This window comes from Enhydra lutris, unplaced genomic scaffold (assembly GCF_002288905.1).
Source record: "Enhydra lutris kenyoni isolate GAN:26980312 unplaced genomic scaffold, ASM228890v2 scaffoldscaffold13, whole genome shotgun sequence".
Taxonomy (NCBI): Eukaryota; Metazoa; Chordata; class Mammalia; order Carnivora; family Mustelidae; genus Enhydra; species Enhydra lutris.
In genome coordinates, this window is record NW_019154097.1 from 54,719,969 (window position 1) to 54,735,240 (window position 15,272).

Below are 15,272 nucleotides of genomic sequence, written 5' to 3' on the forward strand. Positions count from 1 at the left end.
ACCGCCCACCGCCCTCTGGGCCAGCGGCGCTCTGGTAGCTCCAACTGAAAAAGTCAATACCAAGATAGAGCGTTCCAATGAAATGAGGATGCTTCATAAACCTTCCTTTGGAAACAGATTTCCCACTGATGTGCGACCAGTGCCAGGTGGATTTGTAACTTTAATTTCTCACTTATTGAATTTCTTGTCATCGGCTAATTGTGGAGTCCACGCTGGAGTGATGAGCGGGCGTGAGGCTTGTGAGCTCTGCCCCTCCTCCAGTCCTACCCAAGAAGGAGGGCCTCTCCCACCAAGAGGACGCTAAGTCAGGGGCTGTTGCGGGTCCATGAATGCGCCTTTGAGCCTGGGCTGGTACCGGCTGTCCGGGTAGTGTGTCCGGATGGGAGGGGCTGGGGCCTCGAGGGACCAAGGCAGTGCCACGGCTGGCGTGGGACATGCCTGTGAACCCGTGGAGGTCTGTTTGCCAACATGGATGAGATCACTGGGCCTCACTTATGGGGCAGTGCGCAGATGCAGCGTCTGTGACGGCATCGAATCTCCCACCCGCCCTTTGAGACCGGCAGCTTACCCCACTAGTCTGGGAACTGAGGATAGGGGTGAGTGCTCGGGTGTCGGGTGCCCAGCTGGCCCAGTAGAGCCGGGACAAACCAACCCCAGGCAGAGGCCACGGAGCTCTGTGTCCTGCATTCCGCAGCATCAGCCTCTCTGGACGCCTGTTTGTAGAACTGACTTTCAGGCCCCACCAGACCTGTGGAGACTAAGTTGACCTCCCCCAAGCCCCCCAGGATGTTCGCATGCACGAGGGTATGAGAAGCATGCTCAGAGCACCTGGGCTTCTGCACGATGACTTGATTTTCTCCACGTGGGCTTCCCAGGTGACAGCACGGAGACAAATGGGGGGCCTGTCCCCAGCTCAGGCTGAGGAAGAATCCAGGCCCCTAGGGAGTGAGAACGGGTGGTGGGCAGCTCACAGGGGAGACAGCAGCTCCTCTCCTGGCATGGGCGCCCTTTGTGCAGGCCCTCCAGACCCTCTCTGTAGCTGCACCCGGGGACCTTAGGTCCCTGCTGCCTTTCCTGGTTGGCCTCCAGAAGCTTGTCTCCCTCTGTCAACATCTGGGGAAGGCATCTTGCAGTTGTGGGCAGGAGAAGCCATGCACCTCTCCCAGGGCCCCGACTCTGGCGCACGCTCAGCCTCAGCAGGTGTTCTCGCGGGGCCCCACTGGGCACGCTGCTCTGTGGCGTGGTCCTCCCACTGTGAAACCTGGGTGTGCCTGCTGGAATGGGGTAGAGGGCTTCTGCACAGCTGGGGGCGTCAGCAGGCTCAGGGAATGGGTCTCTGGCCTCCCAGGTCTCCACTCACCTGCAGCTCAAGGCCAGGCCATTGTGGGGAGTGCCTGGATCACCACTGGACCCTGGTCACACCCAGGCTGCTGGTTTGGAGCAGCTCGGGGCCCTATGGTGGCCTGGCTGGGCTCTGTCAGGCCATTGAGAATCTAAACGCTCCTGAACTTCTCGAGGAGCCTGACCCCCTGCCCTCTGTGCCCACAGGAGCGGGACGGCATGCGCGCCATCCTGGGTTCCTACGACAGCGAGCTGACTGCGGCCGAGTACTCGCCCCAGCTGACGCGTCGCATGCGTGAGGCTGAGGACATGGTGCAGAAGGTGCACGCGCACAACTCGGAGATGGAGGTGAGTGTGCGGTGGGCGCAGGGCCAGCCACCTGACTGGCTTCCGCATGCCGGCCCCGCTTGCGACCTGGTGGCCTGGGAGAGGGTGGCCCACCAGGGGACCGCTGCTGGTACAGTGTCATAGACAGACCTTCAGTTCTGATTGGAAAGGTTAGCTCCAGCCGTGCTGAGGGAGTCATCATAAATATAAGTGTATTAATAGCCATTTTATTACGACACATTTGGCTCCACATGTAACATTAATGAAGAGAGATTTGCAGGGAAGGCTTCCTGACACCTTCAGTCGTCCCTGGCATTTTTTTCATTGAGAGATTCCTCCTGTCTCTGTGTGCGCCCTGTGTGCCCTAATCAGTTAATTACGAGGCTGACAGATCTGGTACCTCCGGTGCCATCTGTTTGAGTTTTGTGTATGTCGGGTGAGGAGGGGCTGTCACTGACCGGCGTGGTCACCCCGTCTTAGCTCGCTGGGCCTGCACATCCGGCCCCCGGCCCTGAGGCTTCCAACATGGGCTTGCCCCTCCCACCAACGGCTTTTAGCAGAGGCTTTGGCGGACAGATGGGCACCCGCTTTGTCTCAGCTCCCTGCCATGGGCCCCACTTGCCTCCTAGTCTTCCCCTCCTGGAGTCCTGCCTACTTGCTCAGGACTGGCCCAGTCTCAGCAGAGAAGGTCCCTAACTCTCTCCTCCCCCTTACTGTGGTCAGCAGTGGAGTAGGGCATCACCCAGCCTTCCCATCCACCCACCTCTGGAGTACTGGGCGAGTCCAGACACGTGGAAGATGCCTAGGCTTGGCCAGCGTCACCAGCACCACGGTCTGTTCCTCTCTGTCCTGGTCACTGTCGTCTTTGCTCCTGGATGTGGGCACGGCTGGGCCCCTCCAGAAGCAGGCGAGCCCCTTGTTGGTTTCCTGCCCTTCTCCCAGGACCCAATTCTCTCCATTGGGAGAGAGACTCCCCAGTGCATAACTCCAGCTTCCTGGGATCCCCTGTCTTTGATGCTGGGTGCTGACCCTGAGGCGCAGCCTCAGAGCCCATTCACTGGCTCTGCTTGCTGTCCTGCCTGCTAGAGCAGAGGCCCTGGTCCTCCCGGCAAAGCATCCTGTCTGGCCCTTCTCCACGTTCCCTCCACACCCTGTCATCTACAACAGCCTCTGTTAGCCTCCACAGGAACACCCCCCCCACACCGGGCCCAGGTTGCTGCCTGCAGGGCAGACGGAGCATAGGGAGACTGGCAGCCAGGTGTTCCTGAGTTGGGCCCACCGGTTACTGTTCCCTGGCCTTTCTGGAGCATCAGCAAGCAGCTGAAGTGAAGCTTACTCAGGTGTTAGTGATCAGCAGGTACCCCCCACACACAGACACGCCCCAGCCTTTGGAGTGTGGAGGCCGTGGTTGGGTCAGCGCATCCCCGGGGTTGGACCTAGAGTGGTCCCATCCTGCTCAGAGGCCTGGGTCTACCTGTGTCGAGAGCTGTGCGCCTCCCAGCCCCCACCAGGTGGCAGCAGACAAAGCCACGGGTCCTGCTCCTGTGTCCAGGCCTTGGGTGGGGACAGGCAGTGTCTCCTCAGCCTCTGTTCCCGCTCTCATTGCTAAGCCCCTCTCTCGTCATCTGTGCTGGAAGCAGGGTGTCCTCCCCAGGAGGCTGACAGGCGGCTATCCGACACATGTCCTAGGGGCGGTGTGGCGGTGCAGTGAGGACAAGGGACCCCATGGCAAGGCCTGCCACGTGCGCAATCCACAGAGCTCCTTCTGCCGGAGGACTGTGTGACTGATGAGCTCAGTTCTTTGCTGGCGGCTGCTGGAGCCGAGGTGCCTCTGCTCTCGGGATTGTGTGCGGGATCAGGATGCGGAGCGCATGGGAGGGGCCTGCGAGGAGCTCTGGCTCATCCACCTGTGGGGACGTCCATCATCCTCACAGAGAGCCCACTTTGCTCACGCTGTCCCGTGCTGTCTGGGCTAGTCTGGCTAGTTCTCCGGCAGCCCGAGCAGGGGCAGCCCCACTCGATGATGTCACAGAAGTGCTCCAGGTAGCACGGACATAGACAGCCCCTCTCTGTGGTCAGTGGAGGACGAGAGCATGGTAGACAGGTAGAAAATGTGGGAAAGCACGAAGTCCTTCTTGTTCCCGGGCGTCACAGCCTCGGTCTGGGCACAGAGATCAGGCTTCCTCCACGGGCCCCGCAGGGTCATCAGGCTGCCCCACAAGGGGTCTCACATGGGCCCAGGGGTGGCTCTGTCAGCGTCTTGGAGGGTGTGCAGCCCTTAGAGGGAACGGCCCAGGTTCTGTCCATACCTTCTCTCTTCCCGGCACCATGCTGGCTCTCCTGCGGCACCGGGACTACCCGCTTCCCCTGTGGGAGGCTGCTGCCCCCGAGCACCATCCAGGGGGAGGTCTGAGTCAGGGAGAAGGAGGCCCAACTTTAAGAACTAAGCCCTTTGCAGTGAAAAAAAAAAAAGGGGGGGATTCAGAGGGGGTCGGCGGTGGGTCCCAGGTTCAGGAAAGAGTTGGGTGAGCTCAGGGATGAAGTGGATGTGAAGGTGACCGTGCCCGCTGTGTCCAGAGCAGCGGCACCAAGATCAGCCCGCCCAGTAATGCCAGCAGTGAGAGGTGGGAGCGCTGTGGGGCAGCTGGTGCCGAACAGCTCTGCCCCGCCCGCCGTCACCGTCTGTGACGAGCTTCTGTCTCTGAATGGGTGGGCATCCTATCCCCTCAACCCCCATGAAGGTGGGCCCATCCCCAGCCACTGTGCTGACCCTCTCTGCACAGCGGGTGGAGGAGAACCTCTGGAGGCATTTTGGTGTGCTCGGTTCTGGCAGGCGGGGGACCAGGCTTAGGCTAGGGATGCAGTCCCCCCCCCCGCAACATGAGTCAGCAAACAGGGGTTTTGATGCACAGCTTCCTTGGGAGCCAGTGGCTGGGACAGAAGGAATGCGGTAGTGGCCGTGGGCTGTGAGTTGGGGTCTCTCAGATTCAGGAGCCTCGTGGACTCCAGGAGGCAGTGGTAGAGTCTGCCTTCTAGGTGGGACACCAAAACCCAGACATGGGCCTAGCAGAGCTGAGTCCTGCAGACGTGTGTCCCCATTGGTGGACGGAGAGTGGGTGGGAATGGGAGGCTGCAGGTGGGTTCACTCTGTTCACACAGGCTCATGGAGCCCCTGGCTTTGTGGCAGCCTGGGGGGCCCAGCCCTACTTGCCCTCGTCCCATCTCCCAGCCTGCCATTGTCTTGCCATGGGGTCCCGTGTCCTCACCACACCCGCTTGGGGTCCAGACCGTCTACTGCAGGGCAGCTCTGAAGCCAGGGTCTCTGAAGCCCATTTTACCCCTTCTCTTTGCTGTGGGGCTGCGCTCTAGACAGGAGCCCCCAGCCCCTCTCTGCTGAGGCCCCGGGTCCTCGGAGGTGGCAGAGGGGCTGTGGCCTCGGCTCTGCCTGCTTCCTGACCCTCAGTGGGCAGCCAGCCCTGGGAGAGACCCATGGCTCAGCGAGTGGAGCTGTTCGTCCACTTTGGGCAGGGGCAGCACGCTGGTGCCGGGAGCAGGTGCGGGCACCCCAGCTTGAAACCTACTCTCTGGGTCACCCAGGCCATGTGCTGACCCCGGGCCCTGCAGGCCACGGGGTGCTGCTCTCCAGGGCTTGGGGCAGAGTTTCCTGTTCTTGGTTATTAAACAGCGATGTTTTACGTACTAGGAACTCGAGAGCTTTCAACACTGCCCCGAAAGGCCTGTCAGAAGTGTATTAGTTGAGCATTACATACGGACACACGGTGACAAGTTACGTCACTTCGCAGAACCTGGTTGTTAAGGTTCCTTGGTGTCTCTTAGGCAAGACCTCTGTCACTGCATGGATGCACCTATCGCTTGGGGGACACATGCGGGCCCTGGACCAGCAGTGGTGCTCCGGGTGTTCACTGGCAAGCCCCCAGTGTTGCCTTCAGGGGCCATGGGGAGCCACGAAGTGCATGCAGGGAGAACACCCCACAGCCCTCGGGGTCTGATTACCGAGGCGGATTAACTCTCCGCAGCTCCCCGCCTTCCTGATAGATTGCCTGTCTAGAAGGCAGGGTCCAGGGGGACAGAGGGGGAGAACATGACCGTGCTGGAAGTCGGGTATGCGTGATAGGTGCGGGGTGTGTGCATCTCTCTGCTCCCCACCCCCACACCTGCTGCCGCTTCCTTTCGTTTCCTTCCTTGTTTTGTGTTCTGCCTTCATGGCTGCCCTGTATGTCTTCCCCTCCCCTCCTCCCATTCTCTGCCATGGCTTTCCTCAACCCATCCCCGTCCCTCACCCCAAGCTCCTATGTCTTCTCACTTGGGTTGGTAGGTTGGCCTTGCCCATAAAGGGCCAGACAGTACGTTCTGTGGGCTCTGCAGCCACATGCTCAGCTGTGTGTGGCTGCTCAAAGCAGCTTTGGGCCCTCTGTGAATGGTGGGGCGTAGGCATGGGCATGGGTGTGTGCCCATAAAACTTTATTGACAAAACAGGCGGGGGGCCTGGATTTGGGTGCCGGCTGTAGACACAGGATGCCCGTTCCAGCCCCACTCTTCCTGGGACCCCCGGCATGCTGCTGCTTGTGTGAAGCCACCATGATGGGGTGGGGGGGCTAAGCCAGCTTGGCAGGTGCCCTCGGGCAGGCACAGGGAGAGAGCTGCTCCAAGGGACCCTCTGTTCACTAGCGGGGAAGGTGGGGGTACTGGGAGTTTGACAAGCTTCCTTGCTCCTTGCGAGCTGCTGCCTTTCGCTCCTTCAGCTTAATCAGGTTGTTCTGATGTGGAGCACGTTTTGAGTCCGGCAGACACGTTTCAGTGGAACAAGCTGGAAGTGTTGAGATTGGGAGAATCCCAGTAGCGTGTCTCTGGTGAAGTTTGTGCCGTTTTGCATGGATTTTGTTTATTCCACTTAATAAAGCGGCTGCAGAAGTTCGTAGCCTATGTCACGAACCTTCCTGTGTCAACAGAGCTATAAATATGTAGCTCATGCCACCCTGATTCCACATATCAGCCTGATTTGTTTTTCTGATTTAATTAAAACAGATTATGGTGCTACTGGCTTCATGAAGGTATGCGGAAAATCCCAATTTCCAGTGATTCTCGTGAGAGCCCGATGACAGTGCTCGGGTCCTCCTGCCCTGGCCGGGGCTGGTTTGGCCTCCGGGGGAGCCCCGGGTAGTTCAACAGGTCTAGGGCCCACTTTTCCTACTTAGGAAAGTAGCCACTTGCTGTCCTTGCACGAAGAACTTGGGGTCACTATCCTGTGAAAAAACACAAAAAACAGTGAAAAATCTGTAGACAGCATTGAAAGGCAGTCACTGTGTGATGGACAATGGGAGATGAGAAGGGGTCAGTGAGACAAGCCAGGCTCGGGGACCCCTCTATGGGGAGTGCTCTCTGAGTGCATGGGCAGGGAGACCCACGGGAGACAGGTGTTGGGTGGAGGCTTAGGCTCTTGTGCTCAGGACCGAGAGAGGAGGTGGGGGAGTAAGGCTGGTGGCAGGCTCTGTGTGGACACATCAGTGGAGCCCTGGCCTCCGGGGGTGGGGACTGGCCCTATTGGACCCCTGGGGAAGGGCGGACACTGGGCTTGGCAGACCGGCACCCCAACTGCCCTGAGGCAGGAGTGGCAGATATGGATTGCATTCATCCAGCGGTACCGTGTGATGTTTGGGTGTCCGTGCCCATGGTGCAGTGACCACCACAGTCCAGCTGGTCACCCCTGCATCACCTGGCCTAGCCCAGCCAGTTTTTTCCTGTGGCAAGAATATCGAAGATCTGCCGTCAGCACATTTCAGGCATGTGGGGCGGTGTAATGCTCTGATCCTGTCACCGGACTGTGCTCGAGGTCTCCAGGTGTTGTTCGCCTCCCACCCGGCAGGGTGCACGCATGCGCCCACACCTCCTCGGCCCGCCCACCCCTGCCCCTGGCAGTCATGTTTTTCTTCTCAGTTTCTGTGAGTTCAGCGTTTTCAGATTCTGCATGTAAGTGAGGTTTCGTAGTGTTTTTCTTTCTGGTTCTGTTTTAAGTATTTTTCACTTAGTGTGATGTCCTCCAGGTTCGTTCATCTTGTCACAGATGGCGGGGGCTACGGCCTCTTCGCTTCCTCGTCTGTCGGCCACTGGCGGGCGTTGTGCCTGCCCCTGGGTCTCAGCTGCTGCGACCGGTCCCGTGAGGAACCCGGAGTGCGGGCACTGATTTGCGGGAGTGACTTTACTTCCTGTGGACATGCTTCCAGCAGTTGGAGTACTGGATCACATGGGTCATGTTTCTATTTTTAATCTTCGGAAGAGCCTCCGTACTGTTTCCCGTGGCGGCCGCGCCACTGCACATCCCCTTCAGCGCTGGGGTCTGGTTGGGGATCCGCGCACGAACAGGCATGAGGTGAGACCCCACCGTGGTCCTCATGTGAGTTTCCCTGATGGTGAGGGCTGCTGAGCACCTTCTCATGCGCCGGTTGGCCATCTCTATCCTCCAGGAAAGTTTCTCTGTTGATTTTTTTCCCACTTTTAGTTGGGTGTTTGTTCTTTTTGCTCTCAGATTGCACAAGTTCCTTACATGTATGGCATGTTAACCCTTCGTCCGAGAGATGGTTTGCAAATATCTCCTCCCATTCTGTATTTTCTCCCATTGCCTTAAATTTTGCTGATGGTTTCCTGTGCTGTGCACTAGCTTTTGAATTGGATGTAGTCCCACTAGTTTATTTTCGCTTTTGTTGCCTGTGCTTTAGGTGTCAGATTAAAAGAAGTCAGTCACCAAGGTGAACGTCAATGAGCTCTTCCTGTTTTCTTCTAGGATTTTTCTGGTTGCAAGTCTTTGTTCTGTGTTGATTTTGTGTGTGTGGTGTGAGATTGGGGGTCCATTACTGTTGTTTTCCAGGTGGATGTCCAGTTTTCTTAACACGGTCCCTTGAGAGCCTGTTCTTTCCCTGTTGCAAATCGTTGGCACCTTTGTCAAGTGCTAGTTGAGCATATGTGCATGGGTTTACTTCTGGGCTCTGTGTTCTGTCCGATTTGTGTGTGTGTGTCTGTTCTTAGGTTGTTATGCTGGTTTGATTACAACCATTTTATGGTAGTTTGAAATCAGGAAGTGTGATGCCTCCAGCTTTGTTCTCCTTACTCAAGATTTCTGTAGCTACTCAGAGTCTTTTGTGGTTCTACACAAAATTTAGAATTCATTTTTCTGTTCCTGTGAAAAAATTTTGGTAGGGGTTGCACTGAATCTATACTTTGCTTTGGATAATATGGACATTTTAACAGTAGTATGTCTTCCCATTCATAACCATGAAGAATATCTTTTTATTTATTTGTGTCTCGTTATGTTTCTTTCATCAGTGTCATAGCTTTCAGTCTACGGGTCTTTCACCTCCTTGCATAGATCTGTTTCTAATTGTTTTATTGGTTTTTTAATGCTGTTGCAATAGAATTGTTTTCTTTTTTGAATTGTTCATTGTTAGTGCATAGAAACACACCTGACTTTTGCGTCAATTCTGTATACTGCAACTCTACTGAATTCACTGGTGAGTTCTAATGGATTTCTGGTGGAGTCTTGTTTGCTACACGTTAGATCATGTCACCTGCAGGGACACTTCTACTAATTCCCTGCAGAATTGGATGTCTCTTACTTCTTTTTCTTATCTGATTGCTCTGGCTAGGACTTCTAGTACCATGTTAAATAGGAGTGGAGAGAGGGCATCCTTGTCTTGTTCGTGACCTCAGGGGGCGATCACTAGCTTCTCACTGCTGAGTATGACGTGAGCTGTGGGCTTGTCCTGTGTGATCTTTATTATGGTGAAGCACTGTGCGTTGGTACCTAATTGATTTTTATCATTAAAGCATGTTAAATTGTATCAAGTGCTGTTTGTGCATCTGTTGAGATGATCATATGATGTTTATCCTCCATCCCATTAATGTGGGGCATCCCATTGCCAGATTTGTGCATCCTTGCATCCCGGCGATAGATCCCACTCAGTCATGGTGTGTGACCCTCTTTTTTTTTTTTTTTTTTTTAATTTATTTATTTGGGACTAAAAACATACACATGTGGAGGGGAGGGGCGGGGGAGAGGGAGAGAGAGAATCCTTGGCAAACTCTGTGCTGAGCATGGAGCCTGACATGGGGCTCTCAATCCCATGACCTGGAGATCACAACCTGAGCCAAAAATCAAGAGTCAGATGTTCAACCAACAGAGCCACTCATGCACACACATTGTGACCCTATTAATGTGCTGTGGAAAATGGTTTTCTAGTACTTTCTTGAGGATTTTTGCATCTGTGTTCATCAGGATACTGGACTATGGTTTGGTTTTCTTATAAGATCTTTGCCTGACTTTGGCATCAGGCTAATGCTGGCCTTGTAAGATGAGTTTGGAAGTGATCCTTTCTCTCTGGTTTTTTGGAGGAGTTTGAGAAGAATTGGTAATAATTCTTCTTTAAATGTTTGGCAGAGGGGTGCCTGGGTGGCTCAGTTGGTTAAGCGTCTGCCTTCAACTCAGGTCATGATCCCAGGGTCCTGGGATTGAGTCCCATATCAGGCTCCCTGCTCAGTGGGGAGTTTGCTTCTACATCTCACTCTGCCCCCTCCCCCGGCTCATGCTGGCATGCTTACTCTCTCTGTTGCAAATAAATAAATGAATAAGTCTTTTTTTCTTTTATTAAATAGATGTTTGGGGGTGCCTGGGTGGCTCAGTGGGTTAAAGCCTCTGCCTTCAGCTCAGGTCATGATCTCGGGGTCCTGGGATTGAGCCCCACATCGGGCTCTCTGCTCGGCGGGGAGCCTGCTTCCTCCTCTCTCTCTCTCTCTCTGCCTGCCTCTCTGCCTACCTGTGATCTCTATCTGTCAAATAAATAAGCAAAATCATAAATAAATAAATAAATAGATGTTTGGTAGAATTCACTGGTGAAACCAACTGGTCCTGGGCCTTTCTGTGTTGGGAGATTTTTATTACCAATTCAGCCTTCTTACTTGTTCCTGGTTTGTTTGGATCTTCTGTTTCTTTCTGGTTTATTCTTCTTCTTTTTTTTTTTTTTTCCAAGATTTTATTTATTTGACAGAGCACATGTAGGCAGAGCAACAGGCAGAGGGAGAAGGAGAAGCAGACTCCCCGCTGAGCAGGGAGTCTGTTGCGGGTCTTGATCTCAGAACCCTGGGATCATGACCTGAGCTGAAGGCAGACCTTAACCACTGAACCGCCCCCACATCCCTTTTCATGGTTTTATTCTTGAGAGCTTGAGTGTTTCTAGGAGTTTGTCCATTTCTTTCAGGTTGTTCTGCATATTGGTAATTGTCACTAGTAGTTTTTTACGCACCTTCCTATTTCTGTGTTATCTGTTGCAATTTCTTTTTTTCATTTCCGATTTTCTGTCAGGTGTGTGTGCGTGTGTCTGTCTGTGTGTGTTTTTACTGAGTTTTGTGAAAGTTTTGTCAGTTTTATCTTTCCAGAGCAGTTCTTTGCTTCTGTCCTCCCCCATGGATAGTCGTCTCAGCCCATGATCTGTGGGGTCACAGCAGAGACTCCTGCCCCACACCATGCTGATGTCCCAGGCCAGTCCTTTGTTTCCTGTCTTGGAGTGGGAACGCGGTGACTTTGGGACTGGCTTCTTTGTTGTCTGGCTCCAAATTAAACCTCTGTGGCAATGGTTCTTGAACTTGGTGCATGTCCAAAGGGTGTGAAGGGCTGTGGGTCTCTCCCTGTGAGAGAGAGTGACTGTGGGAGTTGTGACTCTGGGAGTGTGGGGGTTGGGCTGAAACATTGTCCCTATGGCAAATTCCCAGGTTACCTGACTGCACTGGTCCCCACTCACACTCCGAGAGCCCTGCCCGCTGAACGGGAGGGACTGAGCCCTGCAACGGGTCCGAGGCACCACCAGGGAGAGCCTCATGGTGCCTGGGTGTGCTCTGCTTATGGAGAGGTGTCGGCCGCTTGGGTCACAGCAGCAGTGGCCTCGGGTACGGATGTCTCCTTCTGACGGGCTGCACTGCCGCCAGGGTCACCTGACAGAACCCGGGCTCTGGGCTACCACGTGGCCCTGGGAGCAGCCCACCGCTGGCAGACAGCAAGCTTGTCTTGTGGCTGCTGTCCATGCAGGGTGGGCTCTTTGGGGCCTCTGCCAGACAAAAACCACGAATGGGCGTGGGTAGGGCCCAATGACTGGTTGGTGTCTCCTTTTCCCTTCTTCTTGGTCACAAACGACATTTGAAGTAGAGAAAAGGCAGGAAGCCTGAGGCTTCTGTTTCATTCCCTCCATGCAGCCTGTGACTTCGGCGCACCCTGGCCTCCCTGGGCTCGCACCTCCCCGCTCCTCTCTGTAAGGCATATGGAAACTGTGTTCAGAGTCTTCCCCAGCCCCATCAGCCCCTTGTCCTGCTGCCCATCCTGGCCTGTGGGTCGGCCCCTCCGCTGGGCCCGGGCTCCGCTGCCGGCGGGTGCTGATCCTCTGTCTCGGCTTCTCACCTCCAGATAAAAATAGCCACACGAGGTCTTGGCGCAGCCTCCACCTGTCACACGTGGCGCGTGGACTTGGAACATGTGTCTGAGCGCAGTGGCCCCCTGCAGGCCTAGCTGGAGGACGCATCTCTGGAGCAGGAAGGGCTGTGGGAGCTGCTGGGCTTGATGTGGCTCGTGGGCAGCCTTGTCTGCCTGATACGTGCTCCTGGGCCTGCCGCCTTCTGGGGAGTGCCTGGGCCCTGCGCCCGATGTCCCTCTTCCCGTGCTGCCTTCATACATCCGCACTCCAGCCAGCCCCACTGCCTTTCGGGCCCGGGTCGGCTGGACGGGGCTGGAGCTCAGGGCCTGGGCCGCCCGACGCTGTTGCGGGCGCACCTTCAGGATGTGCTCCAGCCTTGCAGCTGTGACGGACCCAGGGGATGGGGACTCCAGCCAGCCTGCTGTTCCCTGGCCCCCAGCCTCCCTTCTGAGCCCCTCTGTAAGCCTCGTGCCTGAGAAGTCCCATTACCTCCGTACCCCCCAATGTGCAGGACGAGCACCAGCGTGCTGGTCACATACGTCCTTCCCTCCTTTCCCAGTGAGGACATTGGGGTGCGGAGCCAGGCTGGATGACAGGAGTGACATCTGAGTCCACATCTGGGGCACACGTGGGTTCCTTTAGCCTTCCACCCAGCCTCCGACGCGTGAATGCTGGCTGCAGGGAGGAAACAGCCCTTCTTGGGGTCCTGAAACTGTGGTCCGCGGGCCCTGCTTGGACTGTACGAAACCCAGGCAGTGACCACTGCCACCCGGCCCCTAGACCTCGTGCGACTGTCTGAGGGCTCCGGGTGCACCTTCTCCGTCTTCTCCTGGGTGTGAGCCTGGCTTTCCCTGAGGCCTCAGCCTTTCAGGCGGCGCCGAGAGCCTGCATGTTGTGAGTGAGACAGATGCCGCAGATGACGCGGCCTGCGCCCAGCCACCTGTGGCTGACGAGTCCGGGAGGTCTGACGGCATTCTCCTGCTCAGGCAGCAACCTGGCCACAACAGAAACCTCAAGGGGGAGGCGGGAGTAAGTCCCTGTGGAGGCAGGCTGAATTCTTCGGGCAGATGCCATCCTGGCCGGCAGCTGCTCTCATCGACAAGCGGCTTTCTGTGTAGACAGGCCACCCCGCGGGCAGACCGGGGCCTGCCTGCTGCCTTGGCCAGGTGCTGCTTCCTGCTCCCAGCTGTTCCCCAGCTGTCCTGGACATGCCCCTCCAGGGGGGTGACACCTGTAGGGACAGTACTGCAGGAAGGAGTGACAAGCTAAGGCCCAGCGGATGGGCTCTCACCAGTGGCCTCAGGATGGGGGGTGCTGGCAGGTGCCTGACCGCTCCAGTAGGCCCAGGCCCCGTAGGCTCTGCACCTACATCAGGGCTGGGCAAGCATCTTGCCCACTTCCCAGTCTTCTGGAAAGACTGGCGTGTTAGAACCTTCTGGTGTTGGGTATGGGCCACGAGGTACAGGGCTCTTGGGTCCAGGGCACCCATGGGGATGGGCGGTTGAGGCTAGCACCCCGCACAGGCCTCCTTGTCTGTGTGGCCTGCCTTGACTCAGGCCTGGTCGCTGACTAGGCTGCTTTGTGGTAGCACGCTCCAGGATGGGGGGACACTTGAAGAGGTGCCTGGCACTGGGGGTGGCACATGGCGGCCCTGGACACCTTTCTGACCAGTGTTCCTGCAGGGCTGTTATCTGTCATGGGTGCACTTGGATGGACCATTTTACTGCTTGACTGGGAGTGTCCCCTGGGCCACGGCTAGTGCCTGTTCAGTCCTGATGTGGCTGCATTTGAGCCGTGGCTGCCCTCTGTGCTGCCGCGGGGAGCTGCCCACCCTGCCCTCTTCCTCCTGTCTGCCCACCCACCCTTTGTCCCTGCTGGAAGCCCAGCTGCTGTGTGACAGGAGCCTCCTCTCCCTCGTCAGCACTGGGGCCACAGTGCCCGCTCAGTACGCAGGTCCTCTCTCCCTGGTCCCCTGTGGCCTCTGTGTCCCATAATGCATAGACGCAGCCAGTGAAGGCTGCTAGAGTCTGGGTGACAGTGACCAGTCCTCAGTCCCTTGGGGGCCTCTCTGCTGCCCCTTTCCCCAGCTCCCTCGGCACCAGCCGCCCCATGAGCATGAGCCAGAGGGCACACGCCCCCCCGCCCCACACCCACAGGTCTGGCCCTGAGGAGAGTCAGCACACCCAGCGAGAGGCTTCACCCTATGCTGCCTGCCCCTACCCATCCCATCCCCTGGTCATGCGGCTCCTCGGCTGTGGGCTTGTGTCAGCGCCCCACCCCGTGGCCTCCCCAGCCTGAGCCCTCCCACATGCTTGGGGTCCTGGACACAGAGGGCCTCCTATGGGGGCCATAGACAGGTTGTGGGGTGGTATTCGGTGATGGTGTGCTTCCTGCTCTTAGACACTTCTGCCTTCACGTAGCAGAATGGACCATTGCCTCCTCTCTGACTCATCCTCCAGGGTGCAGGGGCCTGTGTTCCAGCCTCCCTCTTGTCGGGGTGTGACACACACGGTCTGCCACAGTGATCCCTCCCTGCCTGTGGGCATACTTCTCTGTAACTCCGTCCTCTTGGTGGAGCACCTCGGGGGTGGGGGGGGCGCCCTCTGCTCTCCTGTCACCTCTGTGGGACACAGTAGTTGTCAGTGTCTGTCTCATTGAGCGTGACAGGTACCCTTGCACTGCGTGGGACTTTTGGCCTGGCCAGAAGGGGGGTGGCAGAGCCTCCTGGCCTCACTCCCTGGGCGGCGTTATTTCTGACAGCTGTCCCGAGGTGGGACTTCCTCGGAGAGGTACAGGCCAACGCTCCATTCCCAAGACGGGATTGACTGTCCTCCAAGTCCCGTTTTTGCCAGCTCTTTTAGCTCCCCGGGATCTCTGCAGCCCTCACGGGTGCCTGTCAAAGTTGTGCCATTTCTGAGCCCTGTGTCATGCAAGGGTTGGAGAAGCACGCCACCTGCATCTCTGTCTTGCAGGGACTGGGATATTGAGCAGGGCACCGAGCATCTTGGATCAGCCTCTGCCTGTTCATCACGGTCTCTGTGCCCCTGCTCGCATGCGTCGGTGCAGAGACCATGGTGACATGTCTGCACCCATCTGCAGTTCTGGTGGTGGGGCCCTCTGCTGCCCAGACTGCCT

General features: G+C 56.8%; 1 protein-coding gene across 5 annotated transcripts in view; it reads left to right on the top strand.

Annotated features, from left to right (window-relative positions):
* Positions 1 to 15,272, top strand: part of LOC111145738 (mitotic arrest deficient 1 like 1) — a 329,575-nt gene that overhangs the window by 176,524 nt on the left and 137,779 nt on the right. For all 5 annotated transcript variants that reach the window (XM_022500905.1, XM_022500908.1, XM_022500909.1 and 2 more), the window contains one exon: positions 1,549 to 1,689. In XM_022500905.1, coding sequence (XP_022356613.1) covers positions 1,549 to 1,689 — 141 coding nt within the window. The remainder of the gene's footprint in view (positions 1 to 1,548; positions 1,690 to 15,272) is intronic.